Source organism: Argentina anserina, chromosome 3 (assembly GCF_933775445.1).
Source record: "Argentina anserina chromosome 3, drPotAnse1.1, whole genome shotgun sequence".
NCBI classification, from domain to species: domain Eukaryota; kingdom Viridiplantae; phylum Streptophyta; class Magnoliopsida; order Rosales; family Rosaceae; genus Argentina; species Argentina anserina.
Window position 1 is genome coordinate 28,574,217 of NC_065874.1, and position 16,506 is coordinate 28,590,722.

The 16,506-nt window shown below is 37.7% G+C and overlaps 1 protein-coding gene across 5 annotated transcripts; it reads right to left on the reverse strand.

Annotated features, from left to right (window-relative positions):
* Positions 1 to 4,700: 4,700 nt before the first annotated feature.
* LOC126786379 (uncharacterized) lies at positions 4,701 to 8,350 on the reverse strand. 5 transcript variants are annotated; one of them, XM_050512189.1, is made up of 7 exons: positions 8,239 to 8,350; positions 7,725 to 8,080; positions 7,461 to 7,603; positions 7,048 to 7,143; positions 6,117 to 6,373; positions 5,470 to 5,690; positions 4,701 to 5,281 (listed from the first exon to the last, which is right to left on the reverse strand). In XM_050512189.1, exons 2-7 carry the CDS (start codon positions 8,046 to 8,048, stop codon positions 4,907 to 4,909), a joined length of 1,416 nt encoding a protein of 471 aa, XP_050368146.1. In that variant the 5' UTR covers positions 8,049 to 8,080; positions 8,239 to 8,350; the 3' UTR covers positions 4,701 to 4,906. The 5 variants fall into 5 exon arrangements, with proteins under 5 accessions (XP_050368146.1, XP_050368144.1, XP_050368145.1 ...); XM_050512187.1 differs by having other exon boundaries at positions 7,725 to 8,150; positions 8,239 to 8,261; XM_050512188.1 differs by having other exon boundaries at positions 7,725 to 8,146; positions 8,239 to 8,258.
* Positions 8,351 to 16,506: the final 8,156 nt, after the last annotated feature.

Consider the following 16,506-nt stretch of genomic DNA (forward strand, 5'->3'; position numbering starts at 1 on the left):
ATGGTGGCCTCGAAAGGAATAGGAGTACTTATGTCAGGGTCGGGAGGAGGGAGTTATATATACACGCGAAGATGAAGGAAGATGGAAGGCAATTACTAATTGGGGGTACTACGGAAGGCTCTAGTGGAGCCTACTATGTGTAGTGAATGGTTGACGCACCTATTGCTAGTGACGATGAAAGTAGCGATTTAGGAATAACACTTCATTTGTATAAAGAATTAGGTGCACACATTACCGCCACGTTAAGCACCATTACATGCTAGTTTGATGACAAAACGGACATACAGACACTTTGGTTGCAGTAAGAAGTGCTCATGAACAGTGGCAGTAGGACGGTGGGCTTCAAGTCTGGCCGTAGCAAAAAAAATATTTGTCATGTATAACTAAACAAACTGTAAACGTTAATAAGTTTTTGAAAATAAAAGTAGGTCAATGAAAGTAGAAGGTTATTCTTAAATTAAAGACAAACTAAAATACTCAATAAAAATTTCTCTAACAATTAGATCGAAACTTTCAATAACTCATACTCGTAATTTCTGATTCAATATATGAAGGGGAGGAAGATTTAAAGATTTATCCTTAAGGATTTTTCATAATTTAAGAAGAAGAATACAATCTTATAGTGAAAATGTATACTAAAAACCCAATTTTAGTATATTTTTTGGGTTAGCACTAACATAGTAAAAACAATTGGCTCAAGAAACTTGCATAAGTTCCGGTCCTTGTCCGCCCTTGCTCATGAAAACAAGGTAATGAACTCATTATCACTTTGTATATGTAGGTCTATTAAGAAATCCGTTGCCGGAATTCGTTCAGCAACTAGCTCAGCTCAATTAGAGGCACACTTGGATGCATAGTCACTCGGGTTAGTCATCTAAGTTGGATTGCAGTCTTATATTTATTCGGTGATGAGGTGCATGATAACATCCTTTCAATTCTCTTTGTGAACTACCAACTTATCTTTTACTCTAGAGATAAACTTGAAAACTTTCTATAGAGGTCACACTTTTTTTTCTGGTCTATTCAACAAAGCGGGCTGCGGCCATCTGCAAGAACTCATCCATTTGAACGTTCGTCTTTTTCAGTCTTTCAGGTTGATAATACGTACAAAGTATCTGTCATTTGGACTTGAAAAGTTGATACACTGGCTCAAGAACTTTGCATATTATCCAGTCTTGCGTTCAAATATAAACACCAGTTACTGACAGAAAATGTCGTATCCAGGTACTCTCCTCAGCTCGAAGAACTTGCGGCACAAGGACATAATCTCTCGCACAAAACTCGAGCAGATTGAACTTTCCATCAACATTGAGATGAATAAGTCTCCTAGCTAGTTTAGTGTCACGTCCCATTTTCAGGAGTGTCAATCGTAGGCGTCGCTAGTTGAATGAGCATCAAGCACAAGTGAGATCTGCTCTAAGATTAAAAGTGTGGGAGATATATGGATGCTCCTTCTAAGGGGTTCATGCAGGCCGACCCGGTTCAATTCGGAGTGCTTGTCGCTAGTCGGTGACTTAACGTCGGAGAAAAGAGTTGGTCGCCTTACACACAGGTTGGGGTCTGGAGCCGATCCCCTGATGAGCCCAAGGCAGAGCGAAACCAGTGCATTGCCCCGTTGGATAAAGCTGGCTCCATGGAGATTGAGCGCCGCATGGACCAAGTGTGGCAGCCGAATGGCTAGGTCTGTGACAAGTGGTATCAGAGCCGCCTCAACATCGTTGTCGTTGTGTTCGCCAAGCGCTCACACGTGTCGCAGTGTCCCCAAGATACGGGGGCTCCGTGGGGGAGTCGAGTAGGCAGGGTCACCTCCAGGGGGAGGACCGGACGAGAGGATCCGTGGCAAAGGCCAGGACGAGAGATCCGGCGTGAAGTCATTGTTGGGCGATCTTTGGGAACTCCTTTTCGTCGCTCTAGGCATCGCGGGCGTACAAGGGATACGCGGGCCACAAGTGGGGATGCCGTGTATGAGGACGTACACCAAGTTTGGTGATGGAGGATGTCACGTCCCATTCTCGAGAGTGTCAATCGTGGGCGTCGTTGGTTGAATGAACATTAGGCACAAGTAGAATCTGCTCTAAGATTAAAAGTGTGAGAGATATATGGCTGCTCCTTCTAAGGGGTTCAAGCAGGCCGACCCGGTTCAATTCGGATAGCTTGTCGCTAGTCGGAGATTTAACGTCGAAGAAAGGAGTTGGCCGCCCTACACACATGTTGCGGTCTGGATCCGATCCCCTGATGAGCCCAAGGCAGGGCGAAACCAGTGCATTACCCCGTTATATTAAGACTGACTCCATGGGGATGGAGCACTGCATGGACCAAATGTGGCAGCCGAATGGCTAGGTCCGTGACATTAGGACCGAGGTAATCATCAAGCAATCAAAAGAACAAAAAATCGAGGTAATCATCAAGTTTCACCGACATTGAATCAAATCCTTCACAACCTCACAAGATCGCCATAATTCTAGACCACATCCTCACTAGGTTAATCACAAAAAGCAGAATCCAGTGATCAATTACTAAATCAACTGGTAACCAAGTCATGCAAAAATCCAAAGCGAGATTCCAGTGAACAGAAGACCATTTGGAGGACAAAACATTCTCTACTAACTAGAATAAAGCCATAAACAGTGGCGAGTAAAAGGCTAGAATTAGTGTAATCAAAGTGGGGTTTCCATAGATTTCCACTAAACACTTCAGTCCTAAATGTACCAAACTTGCTCCTTCAGAATGGGCAAAGGTCAATACTGGGATGCGGGGAAGCTACATATCATCTAGCGCTCTTATCAAATATAATAGTAGCACTGTGTTATCCCAAAAGAAGTTGCAGCCTCTTATACATGCCTGACCTAATTTTATCACCCTATATGTATAAATCGTACAATAAAAGCACATTTAAAAGAACCCACAAAACCACATTCTGTTAGCTGACATCAAAAGGTCAATTTAGGAGAAAACTTCCATTTCAGACCAAAAAAGGAGAAAACTTCCATGGAAAATAGCAGCCATGGCCGCACGAGGTGGTAATGGGATCATATGCAAGACAAAGACTAAATGGCTGTCTTTAACTTGTCTAATTCTCCCCTATTGGTCTATTTAGTTGTGCTTAAGGGTCTTAGTATACATATATACTCTGTCCTTTGCTGTGTACTTTTAATATTTCAAGGCTATATTTGAAAGCTATAGGTGACTCCTGATATACTGGGGATACAGTAGTGGAAAAGGAAACCTGATACACTTCAGACAAAAAAATAAGAATAAAGAAAGAAAATGAACCTAATACAAACAATTTACAGCTGAAATATTACTGATGGATCTGATAGTTTACCATCACTTTCAACTGCTTCTGAAACCAGGACTATTAACACAGATATCATTCTCTGTCAAGTTTCTAACGCAATATAGTAAGAGAGAGCATTCATTCATTGCAAAATTATCCAGAAGATAATAAAGTTTAACCATTCAGGTTGATCGAGATAAAAAGTTCTGCATAAATTTGTAAACACATCTCTATCCAGACACCAAAAAGCACCCATATTTGGAAATTTCATGACATCTTGACCTAATAATAAACGTCAGGCATTCTATCTATTCGGAATTGGAAGGGTCACCATTCCATTGTATGCTGTATAAAGTAAAAAATCAAATAAAGAAAGCATAGCAAATGGAAAACAAGAAAAGAAGAAAAACAGTAATCTTAATATATTAATTGCCACTAACAAAAAAATCTTCATTCAAAATCCCAGAGACTTTAAAATTGGTGCCAATACAATCAGCTTAGCAATATTCAACAGAACGCAAGCTTGCAAGTTATCTAACTCCATAATACGAAACCTCGTGTCATGCTACCCTACTTTCCTCCATAATCATGAGATTGCCATCCTCAAATATTTTTAGGCCAGCTCTCCCAATAGTTCTACTATGGCTGCTAAATTGTCTATCTGTAACCAGTAAACTCACCGTTCGTAGCGTCTAAGCCTTTAATGCCAAAAAGATATACAGATCAAGTTTAATTTGATTCAACTACGTTTGTGAAGATATTACCTACATTAGAGTAACTTTTATCATAGGAATAATAAACACCCCCAGACAGTCAGACACTAGAGCACTTCTAAAAATACAAGTACACTATCATGCTTACCATTGAAGGGCCACATCAAATAAAATTCACTATAACATTACTTGGGAGTGCATACTTTCTATTTTTGAGCCTCGACTGATAATATAATCACATAATGTTTCCATTTAGACGTCACTGAAGTCCACATGTCCCTATCAATCACAACTTGAAATTCTGACAGGGCCACATTATGTCATTTAACACTAGGAATAGTAAGTTCAAATGGGAAACCGAATTAAGTTCACTATAAGAGAGGAACTAACAGGATGTCATAAGGAACTTCCACTATTCTGGGTGAGGTATAGTGCTGGGGTTGCAAATTAGGTCACAATTTTTTTAAAGGCAGTTGCACACTATTATCTGTAATTTTGTATCTATAAATCCATCTGCAAGTGAAATTCACAGTACTTTCTCCATAAATGGAATGCAAACTTCAAAGGTGAGGAAATAAAGAGTAATGCATGCTTACCAATGTAATAACAGATAAGTATTTACTGACAATGTATTAAATATAATTCTAATAATAGCACGCAAAAATGGAGGTGTAAAGGTCAACTGTTTGTCATAAAACGTAAGCAAAAAATGTAAACTTGATGCTTTATTCAAATACTTTCATAAATCAAGCTAGTTATACAACTTATGCCACCAAATATACTAACTAATATATGACAGGACATCTCATCCTCAGTAAACTTATAGACACATGCATAGGCTATTTTTTAAGAAGCCACTTGGCGAGAAACCAGGCAGAGAGGGGGAAAGGAGTTTTACTGCTCCTATGGTCTTACCTCATGAAGAAGAAAAGGGACTGCTTCCAGGGTCCAATAATCCACCAATAAAAGCTACTAAAATCCAAATCATAAGGATGCTCACTATGGCAGTTCTCAGCAGCTGATTACAGTTATGGATCGGTTCAACCTCGATCTCACAAGTTGGACTAGGAGACCGTAGATTCCCATCTGGGCAAGCATTCACTCTCAGCTCTCTGTTTATATAAGCATTTGAACGAGGCTGCTGCATCTCTTTCGTGATAATATCTGAACATATTTTGCATAGGCATTTGCCACCAAGATATGACGGGAGTGACTCCAGGCACTCGGAAAGAATCTTGTGGTACATTTTCCCTTCAATTCTCAACTTTTCTCGGGTGTAAGGCTTTAAAACCTGACAACAAGACACAGGTACAAGTTTGTTTGCAAATAAATATTGTAGGTTCAAGGAAGTTCCGATATTCAACTACAGATGAAATTCAAAATATAAATAAAAACAGAGGCATAATGAGAGCTTCATATAAGTGAAGCGATTTGCAGACATAAATCAAACAGAGATGCCAAACAAAGCAAGAATCTCACTTGGATAAAAGTTTGGGCAATAACACGAAGCATTGGTGGAAGCCGTATAACATACAGACAGCCAAGACGGTTGGGGAAGTGATCTTGCAATAACGAAGAACAGATTCTCAATACTTGCATGGGAATTTTCAATGGAGTTAGACCTTCACAATCTACTACAACTGTAATCTGAGGATTGTTGGCATCAAGTAGATGAAAGACTCCATGATCAACTTGAGAAACTGTAATTACATCAAATATTGCATTTAAAAATATCTTGTAAGTGAAGAAATGAGTGAAATATATATAATTGAGATTATGGACAGCAGTATATATATTTGTGACTGCAAAAAAAAGAGAGGAAAGAAACAACAAGAATTCAGCTGACTTTAAACTAGATGATTTCTGTTAATTAGATTTAAGGGCACTACATTTACAAGCTAAGGTATACATTTAAGTACTTGAATTTGGAGGCATATTCTTAACACTGATAGCAAGGCTTACAGAGCTACAGGTCCTTCCTTACCACTAACCGAATATGAACATTAGTGAGCCGCACATGGATCGTACAGAAAAAGAGGATCAGGAGTGACTCGGAATAGATTACCCCAATAAGAAAGGATGCAATCAAAACCCCAAGAACTTATTATGAGGGCAAAGAAACGTACTGATTGCTTGAGCAAACCGAGGTTTATCATGAGATGGCAAGCTGATGCAAGCTAGTCCAAGCCGTACTATGAGGCAAGGTTGGTGTTTCACATCAAATCCATGCCAGAAAACCATATTCGACCATTTTTCAAGCTCCTGTACCGAAAGAATTCCATATGTCTCTCGCCACCTGATCGTCTTCTTTACTGCAGATAGAAAGCTCGAGAAATCTCTGTTAGCCGCTGCGTAGAACCTGCGAAGTTCCTCCTCATTTATTCTGCATAAACATTAGCATGTCATGGTCCACTGCAACAAGATGCAGATAAGTTTATATGTATGCATAAAAATATATATTAAAAAAAAACTTCTCAGGTGAATCCTCAGAACATCAGCAAGGTATATAAGAAAAATCAAAGGAAAGAACATGCAGAAAGATGATATTTTTTTAATAAACTGATAAATGAAGAGAATTCTTTTATACTTAGTCACATTAAAACTATATATATAAGAACACCTTTCAAATTTGCTAACTTTAGACAATAGACAGTAGAGAAAGATAACTATTTAAGATAATAGGCCTCTGTCTCATAAAAAAAGGTTCTGAATCAATTTTCTTATTTCGTGATATGCATTAATATTTCTGGTGAAAATATTTCTTCTACAAATGGGAAAAAAATAATAATACATTAGAAACATGCAGAGAATTCCTTACAAACATAGAAAATGATAACCCTTTATTTTCTTTTTCCATGATGTAATTTGTAATGTAGCAATCTCAACCACATCCCACTCGAGAACAAAATAATATTGTAGTTTATAAGTGTTAGTCACATGAATGTACATTAAAACTTCACAAACCTATAAAGAGAGAAACATATATGATAATTTCAAGTATATGTATTTGTATTAGGAAATGAAATGTGCGGAGTATCAATGGAATGTGTCATTCACCTTTCTGGCAAGCTAATCCCTTGTCTTTCAAGCTCGTTATGAAGTTGTATCAACCATCTTTCAGATGCTACATTTTGAGGAACTTCTTCAGAAACACTGCATATTTAATGAAAGCTGTGAACTTGTGTTTTAATGGGAACTGAAACAAGCCCAGGGAAAAAGACTGATGAATGGAGTAAAATGAGTGACTTCAAATGAGCAAACTGTCATTGCACTATGGAGTTTTAAATAACCATATAGCAAGCACACTCCACTAGTAAAAGTCACCAAAGCTGGCAGATGCTATTGAACAGATGTGTCCTAAGGTAAAGATGCCTTCCTAGTTTCCTTATGACAACTACTCTTCTTATAACATTGTCAATCAAAGAGAATGCATCAAGTCCCAACATTGGAAGCCTCATTTCTGTAATTACCTAGTATCCAAAGACGACTCTGAAGAGGGTACTTCTGGACACTCATCAGAATTATTGACATCATCTGAAGAACTAGGACTGAATTCTAATTCATCAGTAAAAGCTGTTGCAATCGAGAGGGCCAGTAACGGCTTCGATACAGTCTGAAAGCACGCAACTAGTTAAGCCATCAAAATGTCCCACATAGTGATACATATTTAAAAAAAATAACTAATGTCACTACTGTAAGACCACATACATACTGAACAGTCTGCACAAACAAACCTGCAAGTTGTCAACAAGAGCCTTGAAGGGAGCGAATCTCCGGAACCACTTGAACGGCGGATAACAAAGAAACTGCAAAGCCTGGAAGCCGCGCCACAGCCAGGAGCACTTGGCCCTCGAGAGCCTACGCACCGCCTCCAATGCAGCCACTTTGAGCACGAACAGTGCTGCCTGAGTGACCACACCATTTCCAATTCTAAGTGCACCCAGGCTTTGCAGAGAGGCCTTCGACCGCGAAGCAACTAAGTAATTTGGAGACTGCTTTTTACTAGACATAACTAGATTGGCCTCTTTAGGAATCCCATACGAATAAGAGTCTCCCATTTTGATTTATAAACCTCAAGATTGATAATGATCTGATCAACACATAATTAACCCTGCAAATCAGTTGCAATGGTTTGATATTGGATTGCCCAAGCAAGCTAGCTTCATGTAATCAAGTAATTATTTCGGTTTGATCATAGAATTAGAAAGAAAAACGAAGTGGAATTGAAAATGGAGCGACGATGCTGACCTGAAGCGCGGAGGCGGAGGCGGAGGCGGAGGGGAGGAAGGGGGGGGAGCTAGGGTTTCAAGTGAAGGGAGGTCGGCAGATTAGAATTGATTGAAGGGGTGTGATAAAGTGGAGGTGGCATCACATCGGAGACGAGGGCAATAAGAGAGGAGGGAGGGAGGGAGTGAAGGACACGTGTGCGGTGGGTTTAAAAACAAATGGGGGAAAGATTTGGCGGTCGAAGTTGATGGAGCTGAGGTAAATGAATTAATGAAATACCACGTGATGGTAAGTCTGTTGTGATCGAGATGGTTAAAGCTTGCCCGAGTTCTCATACTCGGGTCCGATTTTGGTCGGCGTTTTTTAAATACGATGTTAGCTCGTTAGAGCATCTCAAACAAGTTCTCGAGTCAAACTTACAGGCTCACACATTATGAGAGACATGTGTTATTAAAACAAATGATATTGGGTTTAAAAAAATTAAAATGATTTTTGTTTTGACGATATTCAAATAACTTAGAAGAGCAAGTAAAAAAAGATGACAGTTGTCGTTGGTGTGCCAAGGACGGATTAAACTGCTCGGTTTCGTGACTGGGGCAATGCCGATGCGTGCTCCTTGCCGACAACTAGATGTTGAAACAAATATGATGGAAGAAATTGATTTTCTTGATTATAGAATGATGTAGTACATGGGTTATATACAGATACTATGTATTCTAGATCAATAGATCTAAGTTAGAGTAGGACTCGTCAACGGACCGGGTATTTTCACAAATATAATTCAAATCCGCCCACTTAAAGTGAGACTTGCGGGCTTTTACAGGCCGGGCCTTGCGGGCTTGTATTAGAAAAAAAAAATAACACTTTTATTTAAGGGTTTGGAACAATAAAAAATTATTAGAAAACATTTTTTAAAAAAATCACATATAAATTCTAGTTTCAAAATATCGTCGATCGACACTAATAGATGTGATCGATATATATATATTTAGGAACAATGTAAAAATTTCGTCCGTTTTGAACTTGGTTTGACCGTCCGTACCTACGGTCAACAAAAAAATAGGCGTTTTGACATAATAAAACCCCATTGACCGGAGCTTTACCAAATAGGTTTTCTCGTTGCGACCGCACACGATCGGTGACAAAAATTAGGTGATTTCAAATATGTAAAGGGCTTTAGGCATTCGCATCTTGGTAATGGGTCTCTTAGGGCATATTAGTGGTGGTTTTGGTTTATCGGAAATTTCGACCGTCAAACGAGGTCCGAATTGGATGAAATTTGTATAGGATCACTAAATATATATACTGATCACATCAAATGGTGTTGATTGATCCCGGGAAGTTTCCTTCATATAATAGCTTTATAATGTGATAGTTTTATTACAAACCTAATATAAAGGTTATGATACATTAGTAGATACTTCGGCGATTGATAACTTCAGTTCGAAATATGGTCGATCGACACTAACAGATGTGATCGATATATATATTTAGGGAACCCGTAAAAATTTCGTCCGTTTTGGACATGGTTTGTCGTCCGTACCGACGGTCAACTAAAAAAGATGTGTTTTGACATATTAAAACCTCATTGACCGGGACTTTGCCAAATGAGTTTCCTTGTTGCGACCCCGCACAGTTGGTGACAAAAATTAGGTGATTTAAGATATGAAAACGGCTTTCGGTGTTCGCATCTTGGTAATGAATATTCCCTTAGGGCATATTAGTGGTGTTTTTGGTTTACCGGAAATTCTAACGGTCAAACGAGGTCCGAATTGGATGAAATTTTATAGGATCACTATATATATATATATATACCAATCACATCGGATGGTGTCGATCGATCCCGAGAAGTTTCCTTCATATAGTCGCTTCATAATGCAATAGTTTTATTATAAAACTAATATAAAGGTTATGATAAATCAGTACACATTTCAGCGATCGACAACTCCAGTTTAAAATATGGTCGATCGACACCAGCAAATGTTATCGGTATAATATTTAGGGAACCCGTAAAAATTTCGTCCGTTTTGGACATGGTTTGACCGTCCGTACCGACGATCAACTAAAAAGAGGTGTTTTGACATAATATGTAATACCCCGAAATTTAGTATTTACTATTTAGTACTCTAAGGTTATATTAACTTAGAATTAATTCAATTTTTCTTCTAATATTTCTCTTTATAAACCAATGATGCTAAAGTTCATACTTTCAAAGATAAAAAATTTCTTTTTTTAAGTATTAGACCACGATTTGAATACGTTAGCTCATATTCTTGCGTATACTTCATACTTTGTAATCGAGTTTAAGACTAATACTAATAGTATTATCTTTTATACATTATATTAGTGTTAGATAGTGCAAATATATTGAAAACCTTATGATATGAATATACTAAATATCTTTACTTTTTAGAATAACACATATAAATGTGTTTATTATATCTACATATATATATAATCCTTATGCCAATATGTTTTGAACCTAGCTGATTTATTTTTATGTTTTACCCCATCACACTATTTTTTTTCTTTGCCAACAACCACACTAACTAGCTAGGTCATCACTCAATATTAATTATCAAGAAGGATATGTGAGAATTGAACTTTTGTGTTTCTTCTTGGCCTATTTATAGTTGTGAGTTGTCTCAAGTATCTTCACATTTCAAAATCATAAATCATGCAAGTCTAGAGTTCCCTTAGTTAATAGAAAACTCAACCATCCAATGTTTCTCAAGCTAAAATTCTAGCTTTCACTCTTTCTCTTTTAAATAAGTTTATTCTTTACTAAAGTAATCCAACTTTGGATCCACATCAAAACCTTTATTTCACCCGTGAAACTTCAAAGTAAGTACATCTTACATCCGTATAATCTTTTGTCTTTTAAGATTTATCAAAGTGCATAGCTAAAGATAAAATGGAAAACACCATGTTTTGGTAAGAGTTATATTTTCGTATTTTATAACATATTAGTTTGTCCAAGGTAACAATAGCATTACATTCCTCATGAAAAATGCTTCAATTTAGGCTTTTTAATCACTCAAAAATGTTTAGAAATGGAGAAGTTATGGCTAATCAAAGTTAGAATTAATAAACTCACTGAAAATCTCTTGTAGCACTCACGACTTTAAAAACTCACATCTCACTCAATTCTTAACCATTTTCCACAAACTTCATATAAAATTAAATTTTAAGACCTCTACTTTTAATTTGGAAAGTTTCAAAAAAATGATGAAATTTGTGTTACAAGTAGAATACGAAAACATCTAAGATGATAACTTGATGATCGGTTTCTGCACTGCTACTGTGTTTGAACTTTTTTAGACCAATGACTTTGAACTTGACTGTGTGAGTTATACTATTGGATTCCTTATGAAAAATCCTTGAATATAGACTCCTCACTTTCCTAATTTGGACGTTTATTGATTGAGTTATTGATACTGAAAGTTGACAGACTTTAACACTCTTAGTTGATGGACAATTGCTATTTTGGACAAAGACTTTCCTTATTATGGGAGAAATGACTACTAATCATTTGACTACTAACTAATATTATCTAATTAATTTTAAGTTTATTAACTTGTTCATTTCATACATACATTGAGTTATTGATAAGTAATTATATCTTGGTGTAAGATTATATTTTTTAGTATTTAAATATTGTCTTAATTACTGAACTTTGTGATGTTCTATTGACGTTATTGAATTGGAGGTTTGAAACCGGGTGATTAGTATTATCCCGTGCTTAAGTGAATTGCTGGTAAAATTGTTTTGTGCTTTGTGAGTTAACCTTTAGCCCTAGTCCCTACAGATAGTGCATTATTATACTCATAGGAGAATTGACATTGAGTATACATACTTTGGTGTTGGCCTCGGTATGTTGAAGCTTATCCGTGTTTTGGGTAAACGTGAACCCTAACATGTGACTTTGTGATTAATTACCAGTTTTGCTTTTTTGAAAATTCACACAACTAATTGAATTTATTGATGCTGATATGTATATCTATATGCATAAGTAAGAATTCGTTTGACCAAATACACCTGGTTCTTGGTACATTTTAATTGGTTGTTCATATTTGAATTTCTCATTAGCTAAATTATTATAATAATATATTATGTACTTACTGTGTATGTGTTACTCATGATGCTACACAATCTTATTTTCAAGTAATGAGTAGATGCTTGGTGAATGAGATGAATCTACTAAATAAAATGATGGTTTTTCTTCAATTATTAATTCAAGACTTATGTATCTTCGCTAAATTTCAGTATTTCTAAATCCACTATATTGTAAAATAACTCTGATTTTATTTTTTAATAAAAGTATTATTCAGACATATATTTCTATTAGTTTTATTGAGGAAATTTTATTAGTTTTAAGGTCACACCTCTAATTCGGGAACCATATTTCCATATAATAGTGGTCTCGGATTTGGGGGCGTGACATATTAAAACCCTCATTGACCGGGGCTTTACCAAATGGATTTCCTTGGTGCGACCGCGCACCATTGGTGACAAAAATTAGGGGACACAGATATGCAAATGGCTTTCGATGTTCGCATCTTGGTAATTGGTCTTCTCTTAGGGCATATTAGTGGTGTTTTTAGTTTACCGGAAATTCGGACAGTCAAACGAGGTCCGAATTGGATAAAATTTTTATAGGATCACTAAATATATATACCGATCACATCGGAGGGTGTCGATCGATCCCGAGAAGTTTCCTTCATATAGTAGCTTCATAATGTGATAGTTTTATTATAAACTTAATATAAAAGGTTATGAAACATTAGTAGACACTTCGGCAATCGACAACTCTAGTTCGAAATATGGTTGATCATCACCAGCAGATGTGATCGGTGTATATATTTAGGGAACCCGTAAAAATTTCTTTCGTTTTGGACATGGTTTGACCGTTTGTACCTACTGTTAACTAAAATAGAGGCTTTTTGACATATTAAAACCCCCATTGACTGGGGCTTCACCAAATGGGATTCCTAGATGCGACTGCGCACAATTGGTGAAAAAATCAGGTGATTTTAGATATGCAAACGACTTTTGGCGTTTGCATCTTGGTAATGGGTCATTCCTTGGGCATATTAGTGTTGTTTTCGATTTACCGGAAATTTCGACGGTTAGACTAGATCCGAATTGGATGAAATATTTACAGGGGTACTAAATATATATACCAATCATATAAGTTGGTGTCGATCGATCCCGAGAAATTTCCTTCATATAGTTGCTTCATAATGTCATAGTTTTATTCTAAAACTAATTGAATATGTATGTATAATATTTTTTTTATTTTGCGGGCTTTTACGGGCCGGGTTTCACACTTCTAAACTAAGCCCGGCCCTCTACCCACGGAAGCGGGCTTTGGCGGACTTTCTCGTAGGCTGGGTAAAAGCCCATCGAACTTACGGGACTCTGCGGGCTTTTCGGATCCGCTGGCTAAATGAAGAGGTCTAGGTTAGAGTTTAGCTATATCACATATCTATTCTGATAGTAATCTCTACATTCATGGACTTGATTCTGTTATCAAATCATTTCCTTTATTACTCCCCCTCAAGTTGGAGTGTATATTAATGACACCTAACTTGCCAAGCAGCAATTCAAACTGAGTTGAGCTCAATGGTTTAGTGAATAAGTCTGCAAGTTAATCATGAGTTTGAATGTGCGCTAGCTTCACAACTCCTCTTTGCACTTTCTCTCTCGAACCGCATGATAGTCGATTTCAATATGTTTTGTGTTCATGAAAGACAGGGATCAAAGCTATATGTACTGCAGCCTGGTTATCGCAAAACAACTTAACTGGTCTTCTCACTCCTACATTGAGATCCTTTAGTATGTTTCATAGCCAAGTTATCTCACATCATGTTGTTGCCATTGAACGATATTCTACCTGGTACTAGAGAGTGCAACCGTGTTTTGCTTCTTTGTTTTCTAAGAAACTGGTACTTGTCACTGAATGCCTGGTATCCTTGCATCGCACCCAATCTACATCACAAAATGCTTGTAGTTCCATTGTTCCTTTTATGGGCAAAAGAATCCCTTGACCTGGTGCTTGTTTTATATAACGCAACACTCTGTGAGCTGTATCAAGATGAGGTTGGCGAGGCTTGTCCATGAAATGACTCAAGATGTGCACAATATAAACAGGATCCGGCCTGGTAATGGTCAAACAAATTAGCCGTCCCACAAGTTTTCTATATTGAGAAAGATCTTCTAGTAATGCACCATCTGTTTGGGTGAGTGACAAGTTTGGTTCAACTAGAAATCTTGATGGTTTTGCCCCAAGAACGCATGTGTCCTCCAAATTTTCTAGAGCATACTTTCTTTGACAAAGAGCAATACCTTGTTTTGATCTGGCAACTTATATGCCTAAGAAGTATTTAAGTAAACCCATGTCTCTCAGCTTGAAGTGACTAGACAATAATGCTTTGGTCTCTATGATGTCTACCAATTCAGTTCCTGCCAAAATGATATCATCGACATAGACTAATAAGGCAGTGAACTTCCCTGGGCTTGATTGGACAAACAAAGAATAATCAGACCATGATTGATGAAAACCAGCTAACTTGAGTGCATTAGATAGCTTTATGAACCATTGCCGAGAGGCTTGTTTCATGCCATATAGTGATTTATGCAGCTTGCATACTCGATTCTCCCTCTTTTGTCTGAAACCAGGAGGAAATTGCATGAAGACTTCTTCGGAGAGGCCTCCATTCAAGAAAGCATTGCTAACATCGAGCTGGTGAAGGTGCCATCCTTGAAGGGAAGCAAAGCTTAGAAGAAGGCAAACAATGGTGAGCTTCGCTATGGGAGCAAAGGTTTCTCGATAATCCCTTATATTTGATTCAACACTCCCATCTGGATTGAGCTTCACTTTATAGACCCATTTGCACCCAATGACATGTTTTTTTGGCAGGCAATGACACCAAGCTCCAAGTATGCTTGTTTTGTAGCGCCTGGATTTCTTGGCGCATGGCCTCACCCCATTCGGGAACCTGAACAACCTGTGAAAAACAAGTAGGTTCTTGGTGGATGGTTAGTGCAGTAGTGAAGGCTCGATGGTTGGTTGAAAGACAGTCATATGACAATACATGAGATAAAGAATGAGAAGTACCTGTAACCAATGAAGACGATGGCGCAGGACGCGAGGGGAAGGCTGCCTCAACATGAAAGTCCTGCAAATACGTCGACGTACTAGTAGGTTAGGAAGAGCGGCGAGTCTAATTGGATTGTTCAGTGAGTGGTGATGGTTCTATAGGAGGGGAAACACTAGGTTCAGCATTAGTGAGTGGAGCGGAAGATATATCAGGGTCAATATTGGTGGAAGGTAAAACCCTAGATTCAGAGTTGGATGGAAAAGAAGGCTCAACATCAAACACATCCATGTGAGATGTATCATGTGGGAACATGATCTGAGAATCGTATCGATTACTTGGAGAATGGAGGCTCCACAGTTAAATCGATGAAGGGGAACATGTCTTCATGAAAAGTGATATCCCTAGAAATGAAAGCTTTGTTGGTGGTGAAGTCAAAAACCTTATATCCCTTAGTGCCATGTGGATAACCCAAAAAAGATGCACTTGGTTGCACGGGGGTCAAATTTTGTAGGTTTGGAAGGATGAGTAGAGGCAAAACAAAAACACTCAAAGACTCTTAAATGATCACAGCGAGTTGGTTTGTGAAATAATTTTCCAAAAGGAGTTTTCCCTTGAAGGAGAGATGTGGGAGTTCGATTGATAAGGTACGCAGAAGTAAGAATGGCATCCCCCCAAAACTCTTTTGGTAGATGTGCTTGAAAGAGTAGAGCTCTAGCAACATTGAGGAGATGTATGTGTTTACGCTTAACCACTCCATTTTGTTAGGGTGTGTTGACACAAGAGGTTTGGTGATGGATTCCTTTGGAAGAATAGAAATTGGTGAGTTTGAATTCGGGTCTATTATCACTACGCACTATCTTGACACACCGATCAAGTTGATTCTCTATGAGATTGATAAAACTAATGAGAAGTTTTTATGTGTCAGATTTTTGTTTCATCAAATAAACCCAGTACTTCTAATGTGATCATCTACGATAGTGAGAAAGTATTGTGCTCCTGTAAGTGAGGGAACATGATAACCACCCCATATATTAACATGTATTAATTCAAAAGGAAACTCACTTGTTATTGAACTTAAAAGGGAAAGGCTTTCTAGTTTGCTTGGCTAAAGGGCAAATTGAGCATGTGCTCAAATTACATGTTTTATTTGCTGGAAATGGAAATAAGGATGACACTTTGGTGGATG